Source organism: Trachypithecus francoisi, unplaced genomic scaffold (assembly GCF_009764315.1).
Source record: "Trachypithecus francoisi isolate TF-2019V2 unplaced genomic scaffold, Tfra_2.0 Lachesis_group10, whole genome shotgun sequence".
Classification (NCBI taxonomy): domain Eukaryota; kingdom Metazoa; phylum Chordata; class Mammalia; order Primates; family Cercopithecidae; genus Trachypithecus; species Trachypithecus francoisi.
In genome coordinates, this window is record NW_022681455.1 from 16,283,681 (window position 1) to 16,303,813 (window position 20,133).

The 20,133-nt window shown below is 41.2% G+C and overlaps 1 protein-coding gene and 1 pseudogene across 2 annotated transcripts; one reads left to right on the top strand and one right to left on the bottom strand.

The window, feature by feature from the left end:
* Positions 1-312: 312 nt before the first annotated feature.
* MYLIP (myosin regulatory light chain interacting protein) lies at positions 313-19,343 on the top strand. 2 transcript variants are annotated; one of them, XM_033216301.1, is made up of 7 exons: positions 313-676; positions 1,823-2,013; positions 13,031-13,216; positions 14,131-14,328; positions 14,806-14,970; positions 16,002-16,422; positions 17,746-19,343. In XM_033216301.1, the coding sequence occupies exons 1-7, from the start codon at positions 590-592 to the stop codon at positions 17,833-17,835; spliced, it is 1,338 nt and encodes a 445-aa protein (XP_033072192.1). In that variant the 5' UTR covers positions 313-589; the 3' UTR covers positions 17,836-19,343. The 2 variants fall into 2 exon arrangements, with proteins under 2 accessions (XP_033072192.1, XP_033072194.1); XM_033216303.1 differs by lacking the exon at positions 14,131-14,328.
* Positions 19,344-19,461: 118 nt separating this feature from the next.
* On the bottom strand, positions 19,462-19,543 carry LOC117088958 (annotated as a pseudogene).
* Positions 19,544-20,133: the final 590 nt, after the last annotated feature.

The following is a 20,133-nucleotide window of genomic DNA, read 5'->3' on the forward strand; positions in this document are numbered from 1 at the left end:
CAGTGGCAGCTTGCAGGTGTTTAATCATCGTAAATTCGAGATGGCAGAAAGGCGTCCCCGCCTGGAACCCCAGGCGATCGCTCACTCCGAGCAGCGTCGCCCAGCGGGCAAAGGCGGCGGGTGTGCTCCGGTGCCTCCTTTCCTTCCCGCAGCACTTGGCGCGCGCAAGCTGCCACCTCCCGGGGCGGCAGGGGGAACTCAGCCGGTGCTGGGAGGCGGGGGCCGCGGCCGAGGGGCGCCGCTATTGGCTGACCGGGCGGGGGAGGAGGGGCGGGGAGACCGTGATTGGCGGGGACCCGAGCTGAAGGGGGCGGGGCCGCTATATCTGAGGAGTCCCTGTCGCGCCGCAGGCAGTTGAGCTGCTAGAGTGCGGCGCCACCGCGGAGGACAGGGGGAGCTGGCGGGCAGCGGGTGAGGGGGCGGCGGGGACGCGAGTGGCGGCCGCGGGGCGCAGGACAAGGGTCCGCAGAGCTGCAGCCTTCGAGGGCCAGCCCTCTCCGAGTCCGGGACTGGGTCCCAGCCGTGACAAGGCGGCAGCCCCGCGCACACCAAAGAGAAGGCGGCTGTGGCGGCAGCGGCAGCCCCAGCCATGCTGTGTTATGTGACGAGGCCGGACGCGGTGCTGATGGAGGTGGAGGTGGAGGCGAAAGCCAACGGCGAGGACTGCCTCAACCAGGTGAGGGCGAGGGGCAAGAGGGGGCCCCGGAGGGTCCCGCGAGACCGAGGGGCCTCGCAGCGAAGCCTGGCACCCTGGCGCGCCGCCTCCTAGGGGCCGGAGGCACTGCGTCTTGCAGCCGGGGAGGAGAGCGTCCCCTCCTCTCCACGGGCGTAGGGCGCGCGGTCTCCTCCTGGCGTGCGTGGGGTGCGCGGAGAAAGCGCGCAGCGGGGGTCCCCAGCGCTGAGGGCCTGGCTCAGCCCGCAGTCGGGATCCACCCCCCAGCCGCCCATCATCCCCCCAATCCAGCACTTTCCCGGAAGAAGGCAGCTCCGCACACCTACCGCAGGTATGTGCGTGATACCGCCTGTCGGGTCCCCGCGGCGCCTGGCAGTGCCACCCGCGTGCCAGGATGGAATGGAGTGACTCGAAGCAATCTCGGGCCCCAGGGTATCTTGGCAGATAAGCCGGGCCCTTGTCTCACGCTGCCTCTCAGGCTGCTGCTCTCAAATGCACCGTTCACCTGCATCTCCGGGTTTGCGGGGGACGGGAGGAATAGGTTTGGGTCATCTACTGCTCGGTTGTTTTTAAGCATGTGGTTCCTTAAGAGTGAGGGACATCGGTGCCAAATAGCGCATAGGTGGTATGGCAGACAGCAAATGTGATCCCAGGAAAACGCTATACCCTCAACCCCTCTAGCTCTGAGATGTTTGGGAAACCGCATGTGAAGCTTAGCTGACACTTGTGGCGTGTTCCCTCAATGTGTTTGATTTTTGGAGTCCAGATGGTTAAAATTGCCCAGATAATAAGTCGCCAAAAATCAGCTGTGCAGAGTATGCTGGTGGAGGGAATTCTGGTCATTGGAATGAGAAGGAAAATACCCTGTAGTTTCCCCTCCTCATCTTTTCGAAGGCTACTTTTGAGGACTCCTTTTTTCTCTATTGCAATTGGTCATGCCCTAGATGTTAAAAGGAATTATGAGTCTCCATACCATAGGTCGTGGTTTGGTGTCATTGGAGCCGTAGAACTTTGTTTTTCCAGTTTAGATCAGGAATTGTAACACCACTGAACTTTGTAAAAAGTACCAGCAGTCGGCCTCAGGGAGTCGTTGGGTTTGCTTTGACATGTACCATTTGCTCATCCAGGCTGCATTCCTTTTTGTTTTAGGTGTGCAGGCGACTGGGAATCATAGAAGTTGATTATTTTGGACTGCAGTTTACGGGTAGCAAAGGTGAAAGTTTATGGCTAAACCTGAGGAACCGGATCTCCCAGCAGATGGATGGGCTAGCCCCTTACAGGCTTAAACTGAGAGTCAAGTTCTTCGTGGAGCCTCATCTCATCTTACAGGAGCAGACTAGGTAAAGTGAGCTAAAATAAACCACTGTCAAATAGACCTTTGGTTCCCTTTAGAAGGGCCGCTGCACCTTCCCAGAGATACTCACAGGCAAGTTTGTTTTGATGCGGAGTTCCATCTTAACTTACCTTTTCCATGCCAGTCCTTTTGTTGAGGTGAAGAGGGAGCTACCTACTTGGTCCGAGTGCATTTTCCAATTCATTTTTTAGTTTTTCTTGTCTTTACAAACTTGATGGGTGAGCAGAGTTGAATTCTTACGAACACTTCAGATAAGTGCTACCCCAGAAAAAAAATAAAAAAAGAAAGAAAAACCACCTGACCCGACTGACTGACTTCCTGATAGCAGCATCTAATGCCCGATAGTAACCTCTGCCTCAGCAGTGTTACTATAGGTCATTGCAGACTGTTCTAACAGAAAGCAGGAAACAGTTCCTCTTGGGTTACTTAAACTTGGTCAGTTTCTTCAGCCTAGTGTCAGATTACAGTGTGCAGCCAAGAGTTCTGTTTGACTTCATGCAGAATTTTTAAAGTTTTTAAGTTTCTTGAAAATGTAATTTCATGAACTCTTCTGAGCCTGCTGTAACTGAATTCCAACCCACAGATATATTACACAGGATTGGTGAGTTTAGATTGAATTTATCTCTCTACGTTGTAAAACACCACCAGCAGTGGTAGACAACTGAAGCTTGTGGTCTCATTTTTCAAACAAAGTATGTTCTCCCCTGGACTCACTCTAATACTTTTCTCAAGAACGAGCCAAACTAGGAAATTGATATTTAATATTTATTGAAAGGCAGGCGACTTCACTCTTACAGTGGCAAATAAAAAATTAAAAAGGAAAACAGCTACTTTAAAGACATAGCAAACTTTGGATCTAAGTTCTAATGTTTTTCATAATTCTTTGGCTGAGAGATATGCCATGCATGTGAAAAATGTGATTCTAAAAATTTTAAGTAATGATGAAGGAGCGTTATCCTTTAACAGTTTTTTACGTGACATTTGCTTGTTTGTTTTACCCAAGGACTGATAAAAACTCATTTTGAAAAACTATTCATTTGAATTTGAAATCTCCACTTTGCCTTGTAATCGAGCTTTAAAGGTTGAGGCAGATGTTTAATTTTGTTTCTGAATGAAGATGGTATATTGAATTCTTGGTACTCCTGAAAATATCTTGCAAAATATTCAAGTGATTGCATGCTTCAGGATGTTTTAGCTGTCTGTATTAATCAGAATAGGCTTTTAAAAATTATTATTTAAAGCTGATTTGTGAAAGCTTTGTGTTTCACTGTCATAACTTGCAGTCGAATACAAGATATAACACAACATATTGAAATTTTCATTGTGTAGTCCTATTACGATTTTGTAATTATTTCAAGATCTCTAGAGGCAACCCAGTTTTGATGGCACAAATTTATTTTTTAAATCTTCAGAAGCTTGGAGTACCAAATAACTGCATTTAAACAATGGCTGCAGTGATAATAGCATAATACATTTGTTTTATGAATGTATTCAGACTTTATAATTGACTAGTAGATGGTCTCTACCTGTGCTTTCCTGTAATTGGATTAGTAACTATTATCAAATCAATTTTATTCATGTAAGAAATAGGGACATTTTATGAATTAGAACTCAAATCAAATTTCCTGTCTTGGTTTCTCCTTTACTGATTCAATTGGCTTGGACTCTTGAGATTCATAATAGTACTCAAAGAATGTACATACCTAGTTCAACTAGGTAGTTTTAATTGATTGTAATTCCTTTTTGAAGTGGTATTGAAAAGTTAGTGTGGCCTTAACTTTTAACTTGCTTTTAATATATTGGTGAATTTTACTTGGTTTTGTGGGGTTGGCTGAAATACATAACTGACACTTAAGTTTTAGTAACTAGATAAAGTGATTTGTAATTAGCATTTATACCTCTTAATTAGGACATCAGAAGCTGTACTGGATCCAGTTTACAATTAGCATTGTTTTTGCATGCATGAAACTATAGAACAAAAATACTTATATTTACAACTGCTAGCAAATGAAGCTGGTTCATAAACTTCTTTGATGTTTAATTATTTGTTGTAAAATACTTACATAAAATGCCATGAATATACAATAGGTCTGTTTATGTAGTGAGTAAATTTAGCTTTGACAATCCAGTTATGAGAGGTGATTTTTTTACTCTTCTCTAAATCATGAGAGTGCATGTAGTATAGTGCACTGCAAGTGTCTAGACGGTTTATTAAATGGTGCTGAAATATCCTGGCAGAGTTGTCCTAGTTAACATATTAGTTCATATCAGATTAGGGAGGCCCTTGTGAGAATGATGGTCAGGAAGGCCTGTTTGTCATAGGACAGCACCAGGGAACCAGGCAGAATCCCTGTATTGTAGTTTCAGCTCTGCCACCAACTACCAGCCATCCAGACTGCCATGGGCCCAGCTCTACATCCTACTTGAAAGCCCCTGAAGAGATGGTTTCTAAATTTCTCTTAGCAATAACTTTTTTCATTGCTTTTGTGTTCTCTTTATATTATTTTCCTTAATGTTTTCCTAAATATGTGTCTCTGAAAATAGAAAAAGCACAAGAAGTGTTTGTTTGCTTAGATTGGTAGGTAGAGTTCTGATTTGGCCTAATTTTAGATTTGATTCTTCTATCTAGATTATGCTTTGCTCTTGAATATGAGCCTCAAATGTAAAGGGAGAGTCTTACTTTTCAGCTGGCATATTTCAGCAATGGAGACAGCAGGTATTTTCAGCAGATGTTTGTGATGCCATGGAATAAAATGAATAGTGAAACAAATTAATGTATTCTGGAAGTAGATCTGAAATAATAATCATCTTGGAAATTCTTGACTTTCACAGGCTTTGAGTTTACTGCAATTCTGACTGGATTTTGTCAACATTTCCAAAACCAGAGATTAGAGAAGTATATGCTTCATCTTCACAATGATAATTATACCATCCACTGCCAATAAAAATCTGTATTTTTTTCCTGACTTAGCCACGTTTTAGCAGAGCTCTGAAGTCTTTGCTAGGAGACATTTTGCTTAGGTAAGGCTCACCAACACATGGATTCTCTTTTCCAGAAAACAACCCCAGTCCAAGAGCTCTGTGAGTCCCAAACTAAATGTTCACAGAAATGCTATAATCCTGGATGCTAAATTTCATCCAGATTTCAATGATGCCAGGAGTGATGAGTTTGACTCTGACTTGTTGTCCCTTGTTAAATCTGTCCTATTCTGGCCTCAGCTCCATCCTCAGCCCTTGGGAAAGCCTTCTCTAGCCTTGCTTGGGAGACTAAACTCCCCCAAGACATCATGTATCTTTCCTTTATGGCATTTAATGAACTTATAATATTACATATACTTATGTGGCAATTTGTTTATTATCAGTCACTCTAATAACCTAAACTCCATTAAACAGAAAGCTGATCAACGTTGTATTCCCAGAATCTAATAATAAGTGCCTGTTGCATATTTGTTGACTCATCGAATTAAGAACTTGGAAGTAAACAAAAATGGAGTTAACTGATATAAGTTTTCCTAATAGATGTTGAGATGTTTTTCACTTTGCTTCTATAAACTGAAAAGTTGAGCGTATCTCAAAGAAATCTCACCATTTAAAAAAATGTTTTATAGTGATTATTTTCTACTTGAACTTAACTTAGAGCTTCCTCACATTCTTTTGCTTCCTTTCTTTCACCCCCTCTACCCCATCCTAGACCATGTGTTTATTGTGGCTATTAGTTCTTTCCTAAAAGAAACTACCACTTATTGGACCGTCTCTGAAGGTCAGATAGTTTTCAAGTTATAGCATCACTTTAACTGCAATCCATTTAGAGTCCTAAGTACATATTAACTAGGTATTTCCGTCTTCCAACAAAAATCACTTTTAGATGTGGAAACCTAGGAAAGATTGCATGCCCAAACACAAAATAGGCCCTGGAAAGTAAAAACAGTAAAAGCAGGCATGTGGTTATTTCCAAAGAAAGTATTTAATCGAATTTTGAATTTCTGATTTAATTTTTTCTTTTGTTAAGGCTATAGGATGTTTGTGTTATTTTATGTGTTTATTTCAGCCAAGGAACACCTGTCCGGGTACCTTTAGGCCCTTTTTGACTTTCTGGTACTTATATATTTGTATGAAATATTCAAAGAAGGTTTTTAAAATGTCATTTAAAATTAAATCTGAGCATTTAGAAGGCACCTAGGGTCAGACTCAGGGTGACCAGTGTTGAGCAGCTGTAGGGACACTGGGTGTGTTTCCTCTGAATGGTGTCCCACTGTGGCCTGTTCCCAGCCCTCCTCTGTACCAGCAGCAGGACCTAGCAAGTAACTCAGGGTGTGAAGGCAGTTAAAAAGATGATGAGGTCTGAAAATTCCTGAACCTTCCCGGCCTCGTGGAATAAATGTACCAAAAAGCATTCCTGGCTAATCCAGATTGTTGAGAAAGAGATTGTAGTTAACACTTTTAGATTTCAGGACTGCCTAGATTGGTGTTTGCCTAGGATGAGTATCTACTGTGAGTGAATAAGCACATTTTTTAGAAGTGCACATTTTCTGCTTTCAATTAGAAGTGTTCTTCTGGTGTGGGTTGTGATCACTTTTGAAGTTGGAAATTTTCCCAGCTGCTGCCCTCCACCTCTTTTAACTGCTTTAGAGCAGGAACACTTTCATCAGTGATTCTCGTTTTGTACTTTGGGCTTTGAAAAGGATCTCCTGAAGCCTACACAGAGGCCCAACTTGGTAATTATTTGGCTGTGACAAGTTTCTCAGTGGCAAGCCCTCCAGGAAGCAGATAGATGTGGTGGTTCATGTTAGATATGGCTAGTTATTTGAATCCTTGACCCTAAGGGATTTTTACTAGTATTACTTTCTTAAGTTCTTATGAAAATTTTCAAACATACAGGAAAATTGGAGATTTTTTACAGGGAACACCTATATATATACACACTATATATATGTACACTATATATTCTATATAGTGTATATATACTGTATATCTACTTTAGTATGTATTACATATTCATCCATTTATCAGTCCTCTACCCACCCATCAATCTGTCTTACTTTTTAGATGCATTTCAAAATAAGTTGTATATAAGTATGTTTCCCCCTAAATACTTCAGCATTGATAACATTAACTAGAACTCAATGTTTGCAGTTTTTTCTTTTGATGTAAAATTTATGTAAATCCTAATTGCACCATTTAATGATTTTTGACAAACGGCTGTGCTTGTTTAAATAAAACTGCTATCAAAATTTAGAACATTATCCTCACTCCAGAAAGTTCCCTCAGGCCCTTCTGCAGGCAACCCCTCCCCTTCTTCCCCACCCCCATCCGCCGCCTGCCACACCTCTGTCATGTGTTCTTCTACCAGAGATGAGCTATGCCTGTGCGGCTTTCTCTATATGGAATCTTGTGGTATGCACTCTTTGATGTCTGGCTTCTTTTGTTCATCACAGATTTTTTGAGATCCATCCACATTGTCGTATGTATCAGTGGTTGGTTCTTTTATATTGCTGGATAGTATTCCATTGAATGACTCTAGTGTTTGTTTATCCATACTCCTAATAATGAACACCTGTTTTCCAGCTATTATGAATAAAGCTGCCATAAACATTCTAGTATGTACCTTTTTTTTTTGTAGACACATATTTTCATTTCTCTTGAATGAATAAATACCTAAGAGTAGAATAGCTGGGTCATGGAGTAAGTAATCATTTCATTTTATAACTGCCAGACCTTTTCCCAAAGCTATTTGGCAATTGTGCTCTTCTGTACTCCCAGCAAGAATGTAAGAGTCTAATTCCTCCACATAGCTGCCAGCTTTCTGGTGGGTATGTAGTGGTAGAGTGTTGTGGTTTTAATTTGCATTTCTCTGACAATTAATATTAAACACTTGTTCGTGTTTTTATTGGCCTTTCATGTATCTTTTTCAAAGTATCCAAGTCATTTACTCATTTTTGTTGTTTGCCTTTTTTTTTTTGAGTTGTACAAATTCTTCATGTACCCTAGATACCAGTCCTTTGTCAGATACATGTTTTGTAAATGTATTTCCTCCTGTGGCTTACCTGTTTTTCTGATGCCTTTTATGAGTAGAAGTTTTTAATTCTGGTGAAGCCTAATTTATCCACTTTCTTCTTTTGTGATTTTTGCTGTGTCCTGAGAAACCTTTGCTACCTGGAAGTCATGAAGATACTCTTACGTTTAGTTTTTAAAGCGTTACGATTTTAGCTTTTACATTTAGGCCCATGATCCATCTTGAACTGACTTGTGTTTTACTGAAATTAAAGATACAAAACAGAAAACTCTCAAAGCAATTCTGTTGTGATTTGATAGTTTTTAAATATAACTTGGCAGTCAAAGTTTGGTTTAAAATAAACTGTGGTTAGGTGACTCACTGGACCGAGGCGGGCTGACTGATGATCACAGTGGCTTCTGACAAGGGGAGAGCAGAACCAGCCATTACTCCCTATGGCTAGAGTCAGCCATGGCTTTCCAGGAGAAATACAGTTCAATTATTGGTAATTGGGAGTTTGAAAAAAAAAATAGCTACTTAGCTGTTTTAAAGATGTAGGTTAGTTCTTAAATTTTGAGTTTAATAATGAATCTGGATGTAGTTATTTTACATTTGTCATTAAAAGCTCTTCAAAATAGTGTAATTGGTGAGGTAGCTGGAGGGCAGCAACTGAGAGGAACCCTCTGTGATGCACAGATCAACAGCTTCCGATTGGTTTGCAGGGAGTTCTGCTTTGATTCCTCGATAATTGCTTTATGAGACAAGCTAGTGTTTAGAGGAAAGTTCTCTGATTACAACTCTTAAAAGATAAATGATCTAACTTCATTCCTTAGCACTGTAAGAAGGAATTAATTTTTAAAAGAGAGAAAATTTGAAGTACTTTGAAAGAAAAATACAGTAAGAATATGTGATTCATTTTTAAAATTAAAATTTGGCATATCCTTACATTCACTCCATTAAAAAAAAAAATCGTCCATAATGCTCAGTAAATGTTAATTCATTTGGGCCCATGATGCCAGGACATGAGTTAGCCAGAATCTTATGCCTGGGGCCCCAAAATGTGATCCATGTATTAAAAATGTCAGTTTTCTCAGTAACTGGGTAAAACTTACAGAAGAGTCATGAATTAGAAGGTATAACCTGAAGAATGTTTAAAAGGTGCAGTTCGAGCTTAATTTGTGCTCATAGGACATATTCATGGACATTTGCTTAAGACAAAGAACACAGTTTTTTTTCCAAAGGCTTTCTTTCTGTTTGTGATTCTAGGATGTAGCCTATATTGAATTGAATATGTCATCTACTTTTGATCTTTAGTGCAAGAGCATTCATTGCAGCACAACTTCTTTGACCACTTCTGCTTGTTTTGATATTATTGGTAACCTTTCGCCTACTTTACAAAAAAAAGGGGGGGGAGGGCAAAACCCAGGAGCCCAGATAGTTACAATCCAGATGGTTTGAGAGGAAAATACTAAAAGAAAATACTTGATTTGGCCGGGCGCGGTGGCTCAAGCCTGTAATCCCAGCACTTTGGGAGGCCGAGACGGGCGGATCACGAGGTCAGGAAATCAAGACTATCCTGGCTAACCCGGTGAAACCCCGTCTCTACTAAAAAATATAAAAAACTAGCCGGGCGAGGTGGCGGGCGCTTGTAGTCTCAGCTACTCGGGAGGCTGAGGCAGGAGAATGGCGTAAACCCGGGAGGCGGAGCTCGCAGTGAGCTGAGATCCGGCCACTGCATTCCAGCCTGGGTGACAGAGGGAGACTCTGTCTCAAAAAAAAAAAAAAAAAAAAACCACCCATAAATATTGAGCCATCATTGAAGTTCTTGTTAGAAACGTATCTCTGAGCTCTGCTATCCTCTGTCTTGGAAAGAGCCTATTAGAGTGCTGACCTTTGCTACTAGTACTCCGTTGTACTGTTCTCCTGGAGAGCATAAACTTGTCACCCAAAAGCTAGATTGTGGCTGGAGTTATTTTGATGGGATATGTCTCTTCATTCTAAAAGGCTGGAAGTCCATCTAAAAAGGAACTCTCAGACATGTTTACCCTATAACCCCAGCTTAGGGCTGGGCACAGAGGCAATGCAAGACAAATATTTATTGACTGGAAATGAAAAGGTTACTTTATAGCCATGAAACTGCAAAATGCAGGAAGGGCCTATCAGAAAGCTGACATTGACAATAAGGAGAAGGATTTTTCATGCTTACCAGGCATACTCTGCAGTCCAGGCTAGAATGTGGAGTATGTCCAAAAGGTCAATCATCCCCCTTGCTAGACCTTTTCTTAAATTCTGGCCCATATGCTGAGAAGGATCAGTGGTGCTCTCAGGCTGCCTGCCACCTGTTTACATTCTGTTACTGCTTCTTTGCCTTTGATTTTGGCCACTGTCTCTCCAGAAGTGTAGGCATGGATAGGTTGCAAAAAGACATGGAATTGATTCAAAACTCTTCTTACTATTTAGTAAAGCAGGGGCTAGTCTCTAACTTTAGACTTGAAAAATAAGTTAAAAGCCACTTTTGCCTGTAATCCCAGCACTTTGGGAGGCCGAGGCAGGAAGATCACGAGGTCAGGAGATTGAAACCATCCTGGCTAACACGGTGAAACCGTGTCTCTACTAAAAATACAAAAATTAGACGGGCATGGTGGTGGGTACCTGTAGTCCCAGCTACTCGGGAGGCTGAGGCAGGAAAATCGCTTGAACCTGGGAAGCAGAGGTTGCAGTGAGCCGAGATCGTGCCACTGCACTCCAGCCTGGGTGACAGAGCAAGACACCATCTCAAAAAAAAAAAAAAAGACGCCACTTTTACATAAGCAGTAATTAAACTAAGAAGACTTAGTTTGTGGCAATATTCTTCAAGTCTTTCAGAGCGTAATTTCTTCTTTAGCATAAGCATAGATGCAGATTTCAGTTTCCTAACAGCACGCCTCCACCCCAGTTGAATACAGAAATGGGTACATTCAGCAAGATGATGTTTATCAAATGGTCATCTAAGAAGCCTTTTGAGGCCTGCAACAGTGTGGTAAAATAAACCATGGCTTGCTGAGAATGCTAGATCTCAGTCCTCAGAGAGCTATTTTACAGCAAGTTATTTTTGTGGCAATTCCTTTGCCCCAGTGGGGAATCCCTTCTCAGTTTAGCAGTATGTCAGAAATACTTTAAAGATTAGCAGATGTTTGGGTTAATAAAAAGCATGTTTATCTTCTTTCAGGCTATTACACATTCTTACTATGATTTCTTTACAGGGACTTTGAAAAAAGGAAAAAAAACTGTAGTATTTGGCAGAGTTTCATCATTTTAAATATTTCTTTATCATTACAGAATGCACAAAACATTGAATTTAAACACTGCTTAGTGATTAATGGCTCTTGTCAGCCAGACATTTTAGACTCTCAGTGTAGCACTTCCTTAGATTTGTAGCCTCCCTGTCTCCTCTTAGCTGATTCTTACTCGTTCATGTTCCTCTACCTGAAATGTCAGACACAGATATATTATAAATAGAAGCAGTGTTAAGGACATCGCACCTGGCCAAAGTTATAATTCGTTTGTTAATGGGAGGAATATTGTAGCAATATTAACCTTGTTTGAGAGGTTATGACAAGTCATCAAAGGAAGGTTAAAACTTCACATTGGCCAGGGACACATGTTATAACTGAGACCAATCTGTCTACAGCAGTTTAGATGCTCTTCAGAGTTTTGGGCATTGTGATGAGTATCTGAATTTTACAGGAGTTTTTAAGTGTGACATACCTTTTCGTAAATGTAGAGTATAGTATTGTATACAACTAGCAGAGGCTCAAACAGGATGAAACTAAGGTTGGAAGGTAAACTAATCACACATAATGTGCAGTTTTATGTACATTTTTGGAGCGCTGTGATGTTCGAGGCACTTAAGAAGTCATAGATAATATACATGTTCTGTCAAATACTGGAGTAGAGGAGTAGAGGATTTGCATGTGATACAGACCAATGGGTATCCAAGCAAGGGGACAGAAAGAACGGCCATCAGGACAGAGGGAGCAGCAAGACCAGAGACGCCATGGCATGAACATGCTTCCTGGATTTTCCAGAGAGAGGAATTGTTCCCTCTCCTGGGGCATAGCAGCTGCAGGGAATGACAGGAGACGTGGCTGGAAAGCTGGGGCCAGATGGCGGAGACTCCTCAGCTCCACGTTAATGACGTGCTCCCTTGGCAAGTCGTACAGATCCCTTGAAGGATTTTGAGCAGAGAAATGACAAGTTTATACTAGAAACAAGCAGCATGGAAGGTAGGCTGCCTGCATGGAGTCTGGAGGAGGAGAGCAGCTCAGAGAATAGCGTAAATTCTTCCTGCAAGTAGTATTGAGGAGGTACAAACAGGAGGATAGAACTGGATTTAAATAGTTTTCAGAGACAAGAAAGTCAGGTGAAATTGGACAGAGTCCAAAGTCAGTCTGTGGTCTCCACTGGGAGAAAAAGGGCTTTGGAAAGAATATATGGAGTTTGGTTTTGAATGAGCCGAAATTGAGGTAGTGAAGAATATCCAGGTGGTGAAGCCTATAGGAGATTGGACATTTTTCCTGTGATTCTTAGGAGAGAAGCTGGCACTGAGACTAGAGATAGGGGTATCATTTGAATAAAGGTGAGAATTTTGTCTTTATGTATAGGGTTCCTTAAGATTCTATCAGAATCCATGTCAAGATACATTTTTTCCGATTAAAATAATTTATTTTAAAACACTATAATGCAGAAACGTATATGTAATTATTTTATGTTTTGTAGCCTTAATGTTACCCAACTTGTATTAAATAAGTTTATCTTGTTTGGGTCACAACTTTTATTCCAAAGAAACTCAGTTCTTACTTTGATTTTGTCTTAATACTGATGGTTTTTTTTTAAAGTTCTTTAATGTTAAGCATTTTCAGTGTGACTTTTTAAATTGCTCTCCTTAAAAGTGACTGTGAAATTGCTAGGTAGGCTGAGACTGATGTCAGGTTATCCCCAAGCATAACCTCACTCTCACCTTGCTCTGCAGGCACATCTTTTTCTTGCACATCAAGGAGGCCCTCTTGGCAGGCCACCTTTTGTGTTCCCCAGAGCAGGCAGTGGAACTCAGTGCCCTACTGGCCCAGACCAAGTTTGGAGACTACAACCAGAACACTGCCAAGTATAACTATGAGGAGCTGTGTGCCAAGGAGCTCTCCTCTGCCACCTTGAACAGGTGAGGCTGCCATCAGGGCTACTGCTTATATTCATAGAGCTATCAAATGTATAAGCATTTCCAGAAGAAGATGAATCTGTGGTACATACACATAATTCATGAGGTTAAGACTGGGCCATTGCCCAATTTAACCAAGAATTTTTTTTTAATTTGTTAGCCTTTTATTTGAAAAATATATAAACACAATATGAAATGCTATATAATGAGAATTTTTTAAATCTCTGCCTTTAAGTACAAATCTCCTAAAATAAAAATATCTATTATGTATATTGGTGTTTTCTTCATCCCAGCAAGAATTAAACCAGGAGGTCTAACATAGGCATTTTAGTTATCTATTCCTGAGTAACAAGTTACCCCAAACCTTAGTGGCTCAAAACAACAAAAATTGTCTCACAGTTCTGTAGGTCAGAAATCTGGCCATGTCTTGGCTGGGTCCTCTGGCTCATGAGACAGTAGTCAAGCTGCAGGTGGAACTCTGTGTCATCTGAAGGCTCAACTGAGGGTGGCCTCCATGCCAGGTTGACTCCTGTGGTTTGTTGGCCTGCCTCCTTCCCTGGCTACAGGGGCCTCAGGGGTCAGCTCTATACTTATAAACTGTATGTGGGCAAATGCATGAGACTTTCCAATATGTAAATTTGGCTTATGTATATTGTTAGAGACTTTTCATAATTCTTCAATTCATCACCCATCCAGCATCCCCAAAGTGTTTTTACCACGTATTTAATAGTTGAGATCCCGGTGTCTTAGAGGTTTTTTATAGTAAGTTCGCTAAATACATGAAACATCAGTAATACATAAGTTTTAGCTGTTGTGATTCATCAGTGTTAGTATATTTCACTTGTGAAGACTACATGGGTTTCTCTCTAAAGTTAATATCCGTATACTTAATTCTCTGTCCTCTTGGTGTCCTCCAGCATTGTTGCAAAACATAAGGAGTTAGAGGGGACCAGCCAGGCTTCAGCTGAATACCAAGTTTTGCAGATTGTGTCGGCAATGGAAAACTATGGCATAGAATGGCATTCTGTGAGGGATAGCGAAGGGCAGAAACTGCTCATTGGGGTTGGACCTGAAGGAATCTCAATTTGTAAAGATGACTTTAGCCCAATTAATAGGTAAGCCAAGACTTAACTTTTTTTGACCTAAGCATGTGTATACATCTGTAGCTCTCGACATAATAGAAAGTAGGAAGGGATGTACTCGATAGCTCTTAGGGATGAAATATATCATTTTGGTATGTATATTAATTTTATTCAGGCCTCAATAACCATTTTAAATGTTACTCAAGGTATACAATGTGGCAGAGTTAACATTTTCCAAATAACCCATTCGCTGCCATAAAAAACTTGTTTTCACCTCTAGACATGCATGTGTACACACCCAGCACTTGCTCCTACACTTCCCTCCACATATGCCCAACTGCTTTTCACTGTATCTTTATGACGAGGCAGCATCATGGTGATGGGATAGCCCCAGAGGAAGCGTCTGATTTTTCTCCTAGGTCATGAGCAAATGGGGATCCCACAAAGGCACACACATGGTGAAGAATCAGTCCTTCTAGATCTGCTTTCTTTTCTCTTCTTGTCTCTTAGGATAGCTTATCCTGTGGTGCAGATGGCCACTCAGTCAGGAAAGAATGTATATTTGACGGTCACCAAGGAGTCTGGGAACAGCATTGTGCTCTTGTTTAAAATGATCAGCACCAGGGCGGCCAGCGGGCTCTACAGAGCGATAACAGAGACGCACGCGTTCTACAGGCACGTATCTCATGTGCTTGGTCACCTCAGCACCGCAGCTCTAAGGTTTTTAGGTGACAACCAGGTTTCTACAGTTCCTTGGATTGTTGTGTCAATGAGTCTAGTACAGAATTTAGGAAATTCTGAACATTTTGTTTCTGCAGTAGCAGTGGAGTCCTTGTTAATGTAGTCTTGTTTTACCCACAGAAGGTGCATGTGTGTGAGCCACACAAACACATTCTCTGCTTGCCTCCTACCGTGTTTTCTTATGCCGTTAATCTAGACACAAAGTGTGTTAGGAGATTTCTACGCCTATTTAATCAATACAACAACCCTAAGAGGTTAAGTATTATTACCCTAATGTTAAAGATGAGGGAACTGGGAGGATAAATATTTACTTAGTCTAGCACTCAGGTTCAAAGCCAAGTTTGACTACCCTAAAGGTAACCCTGAGTGGGTGGGCCTGCTCCACTGCCCAGGAGAAGGATAGCACGGGTCATCTTTTCTTTCTGGCAGAGCTGCTATCCTGAATCCTCACTGTGTACGAAAGGATTTTTAAATAACAATATTGATCCCCTCATTTCAGAGGGTACTTTGAAGGCAAGTTGTGATTGGACTCAGGTATTTGGACAATTAAAGTTAAGAAATTTAAGTTGTAGGCATCTTTAAACTTTTTTTATGTTAAAATAGATATACAACTTATGAAACAGAATGGAATATTTGTAGACATTTCTCACATAAAAGCCAAGACTTCAAGGCAGATGCCCTTTTTCTTCCATAAGCAACTTGACTCGGTAGCATCTGTCCTGGGGAGGGGGTATGTGCTCACTGCCCTCTGTATTTACTGCTTTATGGAAACAATAATATTAGGAGACGTTAGGGAAACAGAGATGTAATCACTGAGAATATCTACCAGACGTAAAATTGGAAGGACTTACTTTCATACGTGCAGACAAGAATATGAAACATCTGCTTGTTCTTGTTGACAACAGCGAATAAGGGGGCTGCCGGGCTCTTTGGTGTTAAAGTAGATGTTCAATCTTGCCTTGCAGGTGTGACACAGTGACCAGCGCCGTCATGATGCAGTATAGCCGTGACTTGAAGGGCCACTTGGCATCTCTGTTTCTGAATGAAAACATTAACCTTGGCAAGAAATATGTCTTTGATATTAAAAGAACATCAAAGGAGGTGTATGACCATGCCAGGAGGGCTCTGTACAATGCTGGTGTTGTGGACCTCGTTTCAAGAAGCAACCAGAGCCCTTCACACTCGCCTCTGAAGTCCTCAGAAAGCAGCATGAACTGCAGCAGCTGTGAGGGCCTCAGCTGCCAGCAGACCCGGGCGCTGCAGGAGAAGCTGCGCAAGCTGAAGGAAGCAATGCTGTGTATGGTGTGCTGCGAGGAGGAGATCAACTCCACCTTCTGTCCCTGTGGCCATACTGTGTGCTGTGAGAGCTGCGCCAGCCAGCTACAGGTAGGGGAGTCAGCTGCCCGCTTTTGCCTGCAGCCTCACCTACCCCTCCTGTTCATGGGGAGTAGGAGCCAGGTACTGATTTGCTCATGCACCGACGGGGACTGCCCATCTTCACCCGGAAAGGGTCTTTGTACTTAGTGACCTAAAAGGTATTGGCCTTTAGAAACATTTTAGATGAGTGTACTATTTTCATAATTACTCCAAATTATACAGTGTTTTCAGGTTCTGAAAATGAGGCTCAGATTCCTGGGTAACGTACCTAGTTAGCAGCTGACCTGAGGACTAGAATCCAGGCCTCCTTCCTCTATTTCAAGTTGCCTCCCTTTTTCTGACACTTAGGAGGATGGTCTTTGTTACTTAAGATATTTGGGAAAGAATACTTCTCAATTATCCATGGATGGGTTGTTGACCCTGTGATATTGGTGATTAATTTCCTTTTATGATTGCAAATGCTTCAAGGGCATATGGGTTGACTGTTATTTATTAGCAAGTCAAACTAATTTTAATATTAACAACAAAACAGAGAGAACTCACATATAGTTTTCTTCCTTTCTTGCATGAAGAAGAATTTTAAATTTCCTCTTACAATAAGTTTTTTCAATTTGTTTTTATTTCTCAGGTGTGTTTGCCAAATGTCACTATGGTTGTATGTAAAACTGGTCCTAAATAATACTTAGTCCTTCAGAAGCTGCTGATTTCAGAGCTAATAAAACCAAACGACCTCTGTGTCCTTTCCCCAGAAGCAGTCATAGGCTTGTCTTTTTCTGCCCAGCTAGTCCAACTCTCATCCATAAGTCTCTCCTGAGGGCTGATGATGGGCAGGGACTTTCTGAGAAGTCAGCCAGGAATGTGGAGCTGCCACCTACGGCTAGGAGCAGAGCCACCCTCCCTGGCCATGCGGGCATCAGCCCAGGAATGTTGGCCTGAGTCAGTCAGCTGAGCTAAGGACACACAATTTCAAGAAGGTCTCCTGCATTGCTGCCTGAAGTGTTATAGTCTACTCACGTAGAGACCACATTCTGCACAGAAAGACGTCTTCAGTAATTGCTTTACTCAATGTACTTTGTTTAGCGTGTGACTAAAAATATAATTAATTTCCTTCAGTTTATATTATTTCATAATACTTATTTTTAAGCCCTTGTAAAGTATAAACTTTCAAACTTGTGAGACAGCAAAGATCTCTACCATTTGAAAGCTAGAAATCACTGTGATCACAATTGATTTAGAAAATTAAATGCACTAGAGACCAGGGGTGCACGCAGAGACACAGGACCCCCACCAAGGCTTGCGTGCTAACAGAGACTGTTGGCTTTTCTTTTCCAGTCATGTCCCGTCTGCAGGTCGCATGTGGAGCACGTCCAGCACGTCTATCTGCCGACCCACACCAGTCTTCTCAATCTGACTGTAATCTAATCTGTTGTGCTTTTATTGGACTTGCCATGTTTCCATGAACTGCACTATTATAAACTATAAAAATGATAGATTGTGGAGAAAGTAATTGCTCCAACACCCATCTGCCACGCGATGTTAAAAAAAAAAAAAAAAAAAGGAAGAAAAATAACACAGCTACTCCTCACTGCAAAAACATATCCATGTGTAGAATCAACAACTGCAGTGGTGGGGACCAGGAGGAGCTCTGGGACACAGACACATTCCTTGGATGTTGATTTTTTTTTATGATCAAGTAAAGGAATAGGTAAAGTCTTTGATGTCAGTGAAGTGGTAACATAGCCAAAAAGTTGGGTACCTTTTAGGAAATGATGTTGTAAGTCTCCTTAATGTATCCCGAGGTAAGTTTCCTACCGGCAGCAGATTTTGTAAGAATTACTTTTAAGAATTTCGTTCTTTTTGTGTGGTCATGGAGCTCCAACCATTTTTAATAGGAAAGTTTTCCGTAAGTCGTCGTTTTAATGTCATTTCTGTCTTTATAACTTGATCAGGAATGATTGGAAGGCAAACAGATTTACAAATCAATTCTGTGACTTTTAAAAAGTTGACCATGTCAGATCTAAACCAGTGTGGCTAGTAAAAAGCAGCTCACTCATTGTGGGTGGCTCCCTATTCCTTTACACTCCCTCTATCCCTACCCCCACAAGCCTTTCGATTATAAAATACTACCAATTTTGTTATAAGATTACTGTGGGGTAGTCAAGGACTCCCCAGGCCTTCTGAGCTGGTGGAATATTTTATTTCGGACTGAAAACAGAGAGCACTCTCCTTGGGAAGGGAAAGCAGAGTTTGCTGAGAGACGGAGTCTCATGGTGTACAACTGAGGGTAGTTAACTCATCACTCCTCCCAAGCACTCGATCCCAGCTTCACCCACTGGTGTTGCTTTGCTTGAACTGTCAAGCCTTTTATAGCCTTACCAGAAGTATTTAGATATTGTGTCCTTTTCTGTGTTTTTTTTTTGGGGGGGGGTGGGGGTAGGGGGAGGTTTTGTTGTAAAGTAACTGCTTAAGTATTAACTTTGGGTTGTCCCCTCTGTATGTTTCAAAGGGGTTTGGTTCTTTTTGCTTCTGTATTCTTAAACATGTTTTCCACTCCCACTTGGGCATTTTGGAAGCTGGTCAGCTAGCAGGTTTTCTGGGATGTCCGGAGACCTAGATGACCTTATCGGGTGCAATACTAGCTGAGGTAAAGCTAGAAACCTACACTGTCACTTTACTGAGATTTCTGAGTATACTTTTCATATTGCCTTAATGTAGCAGTAATGTGTTTATGCATTTGTTTCTTTGCACAGACATTTTGTCAGATATTAAAACTCTACTTTTTTATGGCACATATTAGCATATAAGCCTTTATTCCAAGAGGTATTTATTTTTTCACTTGTAAAAAAATAATGTTTCCACGTAAAGAACTCTGTTATATCCTAGAGGACTCTGTCTTTTTATATTCAGGATAATAAAGACTTTAAAGCAAACATGGATGTGTGTATTGTCATAGTTATTGTCATTTAAGCCAGTTTTATTTCAAAGAAATAAGCAAGGGGTAACATCACAGTTGGTATCTAATTTGCTCCTACCTGGAATTTTTTTTTTTTAAGTAATTTCAGTGCTTTACAAATTCAGAGAAACTTCTCTAGTAACAAACTATAGAAATGATCCTTGAGAGTATAGTTTTTTTTTTTTTCCAAGAAAATTTGAAAATATTTAGGGTATTGGTTCTAATGGAGCTCACTTCACCTAGTTACTCTCTTATTTATGTTTTTGGGTGGTTGGGTTGTAATGTAGTAGAAAATGGAGTCATGTACATAAGCAGATGAAAAGAAAAAATTAGGAAAAGTACTGGAAGCTATTGGAGAAGGAAGGAAGTGGCAAAGTTGGAAGTTAACAATTAAAAAACCCAGCTGGTGCTTGTGCTGCTGGTGTGCGGCCCACTCAAGACAGGGGAGTGGCCTAGGTCATAGCAGTAAGGGCCTCGGGCTACAGAAGCTCGGACTGTATTCCCGCGGGACTGCTAGTCTACTCTTGCTAGGCCCTAACTGCTCTATGCTTGCCAGTGCATGGTCATCTGTTTCTCCAGAAATACATTTTGGAGTAGAGAATATTGTACAAAATATATATAAGTGATCATTATCTGTAGCAATTGGAGGAAGTCAATTTATTTTGTTTAATTAGAGGCAGGGGATTTGTTTTTACTGTGCCTATAACCTAAGTCAATCTTCCATTAATTTCTAGGAATTAACTCATTTGTTCATTCAACACATTTAT

Excerpts from the sequence above, each read along its gene's own strand:
- MYLIP (XM_033216301.1), top strand. The coding sequence starts at position 590 with ATGCTGTGTTATGTGACGAGGCCGGACGCGGTGCTGATGGAGGTGGAG. Across the intron at positions 677-1,822 it reads GCGAGGACTGCCTCAACCAG|GTGTGCAGGCGACTGGGAAT; the intron begins GTGAGGGCGAGG and ends TTTTTGTTTTAG. Across the intron at positions 14,971-16,001 it reads GAGACGCACGCGTTCTACAG|GTGTGACACAGTGACCAGCG; the intron begins GCACGTATCTCA and ends CTTGCCTTGCAG.